Here is an 11,490-nt window from a genome sequence, read left to right on the forward strand (position 1 = left end):
ACGATTTATTTGGTTCATCACTTCTCTTGATTTGACTCATTCTGTTGGCAAGAGCTTTGGACAGAAGCTTGTAATGTGTGCAAAGAGGGGACACAGGATGCCAATTTATAATCTCCAGCAGGTCTCCTTTCTTGAGCAACAGAGTTAATACTGCTCTTCTGCAGCTCACAGGCAGACACAATTCATTAAAACTCTCATTTAAAATTGTTAAAAGATCCTTCACCCAAATCCATCCAAAAAGTTTTTTAAAACTCCTCTGTAAGTCCATCAATGCCTGGGACCTTTTCCCCATCCATGCCCTGCAGGGCTACAAGAAGTTCTTCTGAAACCAGTGGCTTCTCTAGTTCAGCATTGGACTCCTCTGAAACCTTGGGTAGTCCTTGGTAAAAGGAGGTAAGTAGCTCCTCTTCCTCCTTGTACTCACTTTTAAACAGTTCAGAGGATAACTAAACTGCCCATCTGCGAATATCAGTGGACTACGTAAGCTGCTGCCCTGTGTCCAATATTAGAACATGTATAAATTTGTTCTTTCCAGGCCAAAGAAACACTTTCAAGGTGCATCCATTTGATTTGCATTCTTAAAACGTGACCGGACCTACTCCCTTTGAGCCATTGTGCCTAGTAGGTCTGCAAGAATAATTCTTTTGGACCTTAGGACTTGTCAATATGTCCCCGATTTCCCGTGGAATCTATTAGGCTTTGTAGCTCCGCTATTTCTTTTTCCAGATCATTCATCGATCTGGTAACGTCCCAGATCAAATTCACGTTTCCTGGTTTTAAACACGTTCCAGAAAATCCTAAAACTATTTACAAAGTTAACATCACTTGATAAAGTGGTGTTAAAATATCAATATGCACTTTTGGGTTTACTTTTTTGGTAGCATTATACAAAAAGTAACAAATGAATGATCACTGAAACCAACAGGTATCATTCTACATTCTTTAACAGCGTTCAAAAACGGTTTAAAACAATAAAACCAATCTAGCGAAAAACAAATAATTATCTCTGCTATGGGCCCATGTTTACTGTCTTTTCATAATAATTTTTCTCCAAATAGCCACTAAATTATGTGTTCCTGTCAGTTTTTCATTTTGATCCAGCATGAGGTTCTAAGTGATTTCTGTCCAAAAGGTCATTTTCAGTGATGTTAAAATCCCCTCCCAATATTAAGAAACAATCATGATTACAATTGTTTAACAAATATCTTAGTTGCTCTAAAAACTGTAACCTTTCAGACCCTAAAACAGCAGTATAAATATTCATAAATACAATGTTGAAGTGCTCATATTCGGCACTTACAACCGGAAGTTTACCCTTAATTACATTTTGTGTTTCTAAAGAAATTGGGATGAAATTCTCAGAAAAGAGAATACCCACCCCACCACTGATGAGCTGTTATGGCTCAATATAATACCACCATCCCATTCTTTTTTCCAATCTGTCCCTTTAACTTAATCAATGTGTGTCTCCTGCATAAACATTACATTTGTGTTTAAGTTTTACATCCTCAAAAATTAGATTCCTCTTTCTAGAGTCTCTTGCCCCATTTAGGTTTAGAGAACCAACACTAAACCTATTCGTGTTAAGACTAAGATTTCAAACCATAACAGGGACCACGATTTAAGAGGAAAAAACACAAGGTCTTAAGCTGTTTCAGTTTCATCGCTATTGTTCAATTCTTGCTTTAGTTTCTGAGCTTTTTTTTCTCAGTCTATACTTTCCTTGAGCTTTAAATACTCTCTTCTCTTTGCCCTTGTGAGACTTAACAGATTCAAAGAACGTTTCTTTATCAGAGAAATTATCATCAATTTTTATCCCTTGTATGTTCTTTGTTTTCTGTAAGAACTGCTAAATTCTTCTGCACCATAAGCACGTCTACTTCTTTGGGCACAGGGTAAATTGGAACCACTATCAGATGAATCCTCCTCAATAGTGAACTCGGGTCTTTCTACCATTTTTACGTTGCTGTTTTCCTTTGCTCCTATTTACAATTCCTTTCTTTGCTTGTGTTAAAACAGTGCTTCTTGTTTTCCTCTAAGTCGTGGTGTTTATGGGCTCCTTTCAAGCACCTTCATGTTTACTTCCACATCATCTTCTCTCATCAACACTCCCTCACTAATTGTTTCACTGGTTTCTCCTTCAACTGTTTCACTCGCCTTGTTTCCACCATCACTGGTCTCTGTTTCAACACTAGCACTATTATTAACTTTTTTTATCTTCACCTACCATTACGGAACTTGTCTCTGTCTGCATATGGTCCTGATCCTGTACCTGAACTGTGTCTTGGTTTTGAACCTGTACTCTAGAGATAGAGGCTTTCTCAGGTCAAGACCTCATTAAACGCATCACATTTTTGCAACCAAAGAATTTAATTGTTTCGGATGTAGCAAACATGTACACAAACCCCTCCACTCTTCCTTTAAAAACAAGGTTTATCTCTTCGTTGTTTTTAAGAATTATCAGATTGCTGCACTTCCTTGTTAGCTTAGTCAATTACGTGACTACGAAATACGCCAAGCTGACCAGGATACGCTGGCGGGCTAAACCAAAACCACCTCATCCTACACCCATACCCGACCTATTTACCCAACCAAAAATCTACCGACACCAACAGCAATAACAAAAGATACAACAACAAAAAAAGCGATAAAGTCAGAAAGATAGGAATGTCACTAACTTCGAAAGAACTGAAAGAGACAGCAACACGCACTCGCTCACTCCCAGCATGGACGGAGAGAGCGAGAGAATAATAAAAAGAGAAACAAGGAGTTGAAAAAAATCAACTTAGAGGAGATCAAGGGAGAAGAGAGAATAGGACGGATGGAATTTAGAAAGGGGAAACAGGCAATAAAAGACTTATTTGTGGGGTTAAGATTAAAAACCGCATGGCAGTAAAATACACATTGCACCACAAGACTAACAAAAAACTACAACCAATAAACCCCAAACCGAATTTATTTGACAAGAATAGAAAGCTGGATCATATGACTGCAGTCGAAGCCACAAGAAAATGTGCGAATTGCCGAGAAAAACAGTAGGAATTACCCAATTTCCCCTCGGCGATTAATAAAGTATTTCTGATTCTGACATTTCTGATTCTGAAGAAGCAGAAAGTGTCTCGAAACTATCACACGGCCAGAAAATAGCTCCGCCACGGTGGTTTCTAAGTCCTTTTAAAACATTTTAAAACAGGCTGGGTGATTCCGAGTCTGTGATCACAGATAACACCTGCCGGGCTTGTCAGTTCTTACAGTGGAACTTTTTTTGGTGCCCTGCTCAGAAGAGGCTCAGAAGATGAGGGAGGGAGTGGCCTGTGAGAATCTGAAGGAGACGAGTCAGACGAGTGGGGGGGGGGGTAAAGGAGGCAAGAGATAGAGAGAGGGAGGGTGTCCCAGAAGGCCTCTTTGTTGGGCAGTAATTGAGAGATTTACAGGGTTTTCTGTGTGTGTGTGTGTGTGTGTTTGTGTGAGAGAGAGAGAGAGAGAGAGAGAGAGAGAGAGAGAGAGAGAGAGAGCGAGAGAGAGAGAGTAATTGAGCCTTCCATTAGTCAATATTTACCCACCAAACCAGAGCATCATACAATAATTTATTTTTTTTATCGGGTATGAAATGTCCCTCTCTCATCCTCTCTCTTTCCCCATCGTTCTGTCGTTCTCTTTCACACCCCCTCTCATCTCTTCCACCTCTCTTTCTCTCCTGGCAACTAAAGGCCATAATCAAGATCCAAGCCAGGAGTAAATCACATTCACATACATATGGGCACATGTGCGCACACACACACACGGGGGGGGGGGGCAGACAGGCCCATCTGTATTGATGATGGCCTAATTTAGATCTCTTTATTGCACTGATTTATGACAGCCTGACAAAGCTGGGCATCTGGACCCAACCGTGTGTATGTATATGTGGTGTGTGTGTGTGGTGTGTGGTGTGTGTGTGTGTGTGTGTGTGTGTGAGAATATTTCATCACATGTAATTGTGTATATATGTGTCTGTTAAATCTAATAAACGGTTAAAACCATCAGCAGAGCATACAATAGAACAGAATGTCCTACCTCATACATCCTGACTTTATCTCTTTCTCTCTCTCATGTATGTCTCTCTTCACTTTCTTTTTCTAGCCGTTTGTCTGCAAAGGCAGTCAGCAGTAATAGACCTTAAGTTATCGTTATCATTATTAGGGCTGCATAATATTGGGATTTATTTTTCTGCGACGTGTATTGTGTCGTGAAAAAAATACAGGAACTTTCACCAGATGACTTACATAGCTCTATTTCGAAAGAATTACTCATTCTAGAATGATTGGGGTGATTTTGCAGGGGAGTGCATCTGTATAGAAAATAAATTCATAATAAAAAAAAAAAAAGCTGGATTGTAGAGATTTTGGTTTTTGTGATGGTTTTTGAAGAGTAATGTGTAAACATGTGGCCATCCTATATACGTTAGAGCTGAAAACTTCTGTGTACGCCCAGCGCACAGCAGACAGGGAAGCATCAACAGCGGAAAAAATACACATCCTACACACAGCCCAAAATATGCATGGTCCAAAGTTCCCAATATGTAGTCTGCACTTCACCAAAATAAAAATGACAATGAATGAGATAAGAAGAAAAAAAACACCTGGTCTTAAAGATAAACTGAAATTTTACAAATCCATACAACTGATGTTGCTTACCTTTTTGCAACCAAATCGTCCTCGCTCATTTTCAGGTTGTGGTCGACTAGCGGGGTCTGCTGTGGTTGTTTGATAACCTGATCAAGAATGGTTGTGATTGGTGGTCCGCTGTGCATGCAGAGCCTGCACGTCACTCACTAGCGGCAAACTCCATGTGTCCAAGAACCCTAAAATCGGAGATAATTATGTTATATCTGACAGACTTCTCTTGCAGATTAGTCATGGTAAATGAGAACCGTGTGAGTTTTTTGTATCGAGCAGCAAAAGCTGAAGCATGGTGTTTGAGTTCATTTGCCTTAATCCACACTGCATGTCTTGCAATGTGACTACTGCACATGTGCACATCGCGATGCCGATGCTGAAACGATACATCATGCAGCTCTAATTGCCCCCCCCCCCCCCAGCATTCTGGTCTGCAGTTTGCTGCCCTCTCACAGCAGCAGAGTGGGTTTTGGTAATAATTCACATCTCAGAATGGTTTGCAGACCTACTAACCATCCTGTCACTGCCACTGATGTCAGACGCCGAATGTGTTGTCTAGATGCACATGACAAGGCCATTTTATTCTTACTTAGGCATATTTGTTCAGATTTTTTGCATTATCTTCCACTGGGGCAAGTGCCTTCTCAGAATGGCTGTTAGTGATTACCTGTATAAGCTTTTACACTGACCTGAAAATTCAGTTTTCTCAACATATCTATAAAGTTGCACCAGACATCATCTCATCACAGTTAACATCATTAAAATTGTGGTGTGTGTGTGTACCTTTCCTTGTGTGTGTGTGTGTGTGTGTGTGTGTGTACAGTATACTGTATGTGTGAGTGTCAACAGCAAGACAGTGACAGAGGGCCTCATCGAAATAACTGTGGTCTCATGGGGCCGTCTAAAAGGAGAGGGGCAAGGGGGTACAGAGTGAGAGTCCGGGGAATCATTAGGTGTGTGTGTGTGTGTGTGTGTGTGTGTGTGTGTGTGGTTGGGTGCAAGTCATCCGTTTTGGTGATGGCTACTATAACCTTGGCATGTCCTGCCACGTGTGACAAGGTTACCGCCACTCAGATGGCACACGGCTGTCAACTCTGAGTATGCGTGTGTGCACGTGTGTGTGCATGTGTTTGTTTGTGTGTAAGATCAGGAAAAAAGGAAGACAGGAGGTCAAAAAAGTAAAGGACAACAGACAAGAAGAGCGGAGTTAGGGAGCAAAAGAGAATGGGAAAGAGAGGGGAAGAGAGAGAGAGAGAGAGAGAGAGAGAGAGAGAGAGAGAGAGAGAGAGAGAGAGAGAGAGAGAGAGAGAGAGAGAGAGAGAGAGAATCCTCGGCAGGTTGTTTGGTGTCTTTGTATGATCTTGCCCCCGGGAGGAAGAGCAGAAAATAGAAAGAAAAATGTGCGCGTGTGTGTGTGTGTCCCATTGTTCTATTGTCAAACACTGCCATGAACGTACATGTAGGCCTAGGCCACCAAAACTCATACACACACACACACACACACACACACACACACACACACACACACACACACACACACACACACACACACACACACACAGAGGCTACTGATGACAGTATAATTATGTCTGAATTTGGAAAGGACAACTGGATGCTTGGAATCCCTTTTTAAGATTCTTGTTTCTACTGTTCTTAACAATCTCACTTTCTTTGATAATACACGCACACACACACACACACACACACACACACACACACACACACATACACTGTTGGATTGTGACATATCACAGGCAACTGTTCACCTGTCATTGTCAAACGATTGCATGTGTCATTTGTGATTGTGTATGTGGTCCACATCAGTGACTCACTGTTCCTTTTTTGTTGTCACATTTACATGCACGAACCGTGCGTGCACGCACACACAAACACACACACACACACACACACACACACACACACACACACACACACACACACACACACACACACACACACACACACACACAGTGTGGAAAGCTGTTGAGAAAAGGGGAAGTTGAATGTTGAATTAAAACTAGCTAAGACAATTTGAAAGAATGCAATATGTATATATACATACACACACACACACACACACACACACACACATTAGCCACATGCTTAAACCTTTCCTCCTACAGCTTAGCAGTACACCACCTCACTGTTCTAAAAGCTTTATGACTCTCAGTCTCCCTGAGCATCTGCACAAACATCCTTATCTTCCATCAAGTTAATCATTAAGACATTTCCAAAGGGGAGTCCGAGTGGCGTGGCAGTCTATTCCATTGCCTACCAACACGGGGATCGCCAGTTCGAATAACCGTGTTTCCTCCGGCTTGGTCGGGCGTCCCTACAGACACAATTGGCCGTGTCTGCAGGTGGGAAGCCGGATGTGGGTATGAGTCCTGGTCGCTGCACTAGCGCCTCCTCTGGTTGGTCGGGGCACCTGTTCGGGGAGGAGGGGAAACTGGGGGGGAATAGCGTGATCCTCCCACGTGCTACTTTCCCCTGGCAAAACTCCTCACCGTGAGGTGAAAAGAAGCAGCTGGCGACTCCACATGAATCGGAGGAGACATGTGGTAGTCTTCAGCCCTCCACGGATCAGCAGAGGGGGTGGAGCAGAGACCGGGACGGCTCACAGAGTGGGGTGATTGGCCAAGTACAATTGGGGAGAAAAAAAAAAGGAGGGGGGGAATCCCAAAAAAAAAAAACCCATGTAGCTAGGTCAACACAGCGAATGAATGTCATAAACATCCCTCTTTTTTTTCTCCTTTTCTTCTCCCAGGTACCGGATCGGTTCCTGGAGGTGGCACAGGTCACCCTGCGGGAGTTCTTCAATGCCATCGTGGCCGGCAAGGATGTGGACCCATCCTGGAAGAAGGCCATCTACAAGGTGATCTGCAAACTGGACAGCGAGGTCCCTGACATCTTCAAATCCCCAAACTGTCTACAAGAGCTCCTCCATGACTGACTAGGGCAGCAGAGAAAGGCTCAAATTCGAGACAAATCTCAGAGGAGTGTGAGAAGACTCTGAGGAGAGCGCACAAAAAATGCCGAAGGTGTGTGTGGGGGGGGGGACTTGTTGGAGGTCTTCACCGCAAACGGAAAAGATTTCAAGATGTTTGATGACATTTGAGAACAGGGAGGAGAGCAAGGAAGTGACCGTACAACCGAGGTGTCCTCGGAGAAATTCTTGTTTTGGGTGGCCAAACTTTTACAGACATGAACAAGGGTGGTCAAAACTGACCCTCGTTATGTTACATATATAATATATATATATATGAAAAGAAAATCCTGTTGAGCGACGAGGTAGGAAACTCAAGATTCACCATCAGATGACAAACAAGCTAATGCGGTCGAAGACTTTTACGAATCAAAAAAGCGAAGGAGACGCTCCTCCCTCCCTTTGCACTTAATGGGGAAGAGCTTCCCTGCGACGTCTCCCCGTCTCCCTTTGACCCTTCACCTCCTCCAAAGCTCCCCCTTCGCTCATGTCTGAAGGGACAAAGGGACGAGGAGTGCGGTGAACGAGTCCTCCGCTGGGAGACAAGAGAAGAGAAGATAATATATGGAATCTTTTTATTGTGGATGTTTTTAGGTTACTCGGACATTTTTGAAAAGTGATGTTTCTGTATTATTTTTTTCCCCTCCTTTTTATGGACTTACGGCGTCTCTTCTACAAAATGCTTGGTGTCACACACGCACACACACACATACACACACACACGCAGAAACACACTTGTGTGCGCACATACTACACACAGGAGCACATGAACAGGCTTTAGCGTGTACACACACACACTCACACACACACACACATCTTGAATAAAGCACAGTAGCATTCCTAAACCCCCGGTCCTGACCCGAACCTAGAAAAAAAAAGACTTACCTGTCGTTTATTTTCCCCTATTTTCCTCCTCTTTTTACTTCTTCCTCTTCTTCTTCTTGTACCAAGACTCACTGGGTGTTTGTTTTGACTGTGTGGCTCCCTACCCATCCCTGGCCGCCCCTCTTGGCACGCATTTCATTCACGGGGCCCGAAGAGCAGACGCCCCAAAAGCACGTTTGACCAGAATCAGGCAACATCGGTCATGAAACGCCTCTCCACTGTCGGCGCCATAGCTTCACGTTACTACAACAACTAAACTAAACACCAGCCGTTCTGCTGCAACACCAGATAGACAGGCTAAGAACCTTTTTATTGTCCTCTCTTTTGCACCACTAGGAGCACAGAGGGATAATCCGACTGTAGTTAATGTCACGTACCTTGACTGTTGAGTTTCGGTTTGCCTTTTCAGCCCCACTTCATTCGGCGTGATCCGGAATAAGCCTGCATGACCCTGCAAAGGAGTACGCAGGTAATTAAAAAATGCATGGATGACTCTACTGTAGAGCACCAATGAATGCCAATGCAGAAGAGGTGCAGGACGTGGGGTGTTGTAAGACTTCCCGCGCTAGTTATTTCTACATCTTTAGCGATGATTTTACTCATCTTAATGTTACTCGCGTGCAGGACGTGCGTTTCGTATCATGACCGTTGAGCCCCAAAAAGTACCTAGTCACAATCCCATTGTCTGATTATTGTTGTACTAGACTGCCGTTATTTTTTACAATCAGAAAGGAGACATTTCCAGTAAGAAAAGAAAAAAAACCTGACAAAGACAGGTAAAGAAATACGCATAAAACTCGACTTCTCTGGCGGAGGGAAAATCTGCTCCCTTGAATGAAATATCGAGATTTAAACGAGAGGAAAACGCGTCGCTTTCGTTCTTTTATCCAAGGCGCTTACGTTACTAAGCAACCAAAAACTGCGCCTTGCGATGACGTAAGCGACTACGACACACATGCGACATACGGTCCAAATCACAAGCGGCCTGGGGCGGTCTGTTGATTTGGCCATTTCGTGCGGAAACGCTGCGGTGATTTAGCAGTAAACCTCGCCGACCAAACCAACTTCACTTAGAGAAAGGCGGAAACAAAGATCAACGTATTTCCAGCGCCATAATCTCCCCATAGTAGCGTCACTGCTAGGTCCGCCATGGGCGGAAGGGGTGGAGCAAATCCCGTGAAGCTGATTGGCTAATCCTTGTCACGTCATCTGCGGCGCGTTCGAAAAATAGATGACGTTTCCCCCCCAGCAAAGCGGAACAAGAACGTGTCGCACGCGTTTTGGAGTACGTTTGTCGCGCGTCTCTTTGGAAAATAATGGCATTTTGCGCGCAGAAGACGCAACGTGTGTGAGCGGCCCCTAATTTTACACGTTTTAAATAATGCATTTTGGAGAAATGACGCCCGGGCCAGGCCACTCGACCGGCGGTTCAGAATGGCACGTGGGAGTTTGGATCTGCGTCTTTCTGTGTCTGCAGAGTGATCCGCACTGGACCAGACGGGCCATTTCAATTTAGTCTCATAAAATACAATCCATGCACGTTACAATATGAACATCAGAGCAAAACACCATTTGAACAAAACAAAACAAACACAACAATCCCCTCAACATCGCTCCCATTCATTCATAGGCATTTTTTGTTAGTGTACGCAACAACAACAACGACAGCACATTTTTCACTTCATGGGTGCCCTACCCCGGATGGATGCCCCGGTGCAACCTATAGACAGCCACCAGTTCACTGCATGCACACTCTAAACCTGCACAGCTTGGCGTCCTTAAGTCTTTCTCAGTCCAACTCCATCCATCGTTCACATGTTGAAATGTACAAATGCTGAATTTCATCCTTCATCTACTTCGTCCCGGGTTAACAACTCACAAATGATAGCTGGGTGAACAGGACTTGTTTCCTCCGTCTGCTCCGGGCCGCCCAGGGGGGGCCTCCTGTACCGGCCAGGCCCCGTGTGAAGTGTTCTCAAGGTTTTAACGGCTGAAAAAAAGAAAAAAAAGGAGAGAGAAAAAAAAAGACAAATGACAACATGCTGATATTTGTAGCTTGTATAGATGTAAGGATTACTCGGATCACTCTGACGTTATTATTTATAATTGAAATAATTATTCCTATTAATGTTATTATGATGATGATGATGATTAATGCTTGCTACAGATTTGACCAGTGGTTTACTCATTGTTTATCCATCACACTGCAACGAGAAATAAATTATTCTTTGAAAAAACAAACAAACAAACGAAAAACATGCAGTGTTGATTCTTCTCGTGTGGTTGTACTTGTTCTGTTAGCACTTCGCGGTGGAACAGTACACACATACGTCTACTCTCTCTCTCTCTCACAAACACACACACACACACATACACACACACACACAAAATCGCCATCAATCCAAGCAGTAACTCAGCAACATGATGGCCATTTTCAGTCATGTTTGCGTGTGCTCTCTCTCTCTCTCTCTCTCTCTCTCTCCCTCTCTCCCTCTCTCTCTCTCTCTCTCTCCACCTCCCTGTGGATTCTGTATAGGGGACATGTGATCCCTTGTTGTTGTTGCTGATGAATTGAAAAGAGGAGCAGTGTGTGATTATTGTCAGCACAAAAGCCTCAAAAACCTGCTGACGCCTAGATTAGCCAGCACAAAGACGGAGGGACACACACGCAAACGCGTGAGCCCCAAATGACACATATACCACACACACACACACACACACACACACACACACACACACACACACACATCTGAAAGCACGGGAACACACACCTGTCTCCCCCTCAGAGCCTTACCAACCCACCATCTTTCCTAATCCATCTCCTCCTCTCATTTCCTCCTGTCCTCCCATCCTCCTTATCTGTACTCTGCTCCTCTTTGCCTCCTCTCATGCAAAATAACCCCTCCCTCACACACACACACACACACACACACACACACACACACATCCCTCCTTCTCCTT

General features: G+C 43.8%; 1 protein-coding gene across 1 annotated transcript in view; it reads left to right on the top strand.

Moving 5' to 3' along the window:
• prox1a (prospero homeobox 1a) overlaps positions 1–10,774 on the top strand; it is a 40,915-nt gene extending 30,141 nt beyond the window's left edge. Inside the window, 1 exon segment of the mRNA XM_056301424.1 lies at positions 7,426–10,774. Within this exon segment, the coding sequence (XP_056157399.1) occupies positions 7,426–7,611 (186 nt within the window). The 3' untranslated portion in view covers positions 7,612–10,774.
• The last annotated feature ends 716 nt before the right edge of the window (positions 10,775–11,490 follow it).

This window comes from Lampris incognitus, chromosome 21 (assembly GCF_029633865.1).
Source record: "Lampris incognitus isolate fLamInc1 chromosome 21, fLamInc1.hap2, whole genome shotgun sequence".
In the NCBI taxonomy this organism is placed as follows: Eukaryota; Metazoa; Chordata; class Actinopteri; order Lampriformes; family Lampridae; genus Lampris; species Lampris incognitus.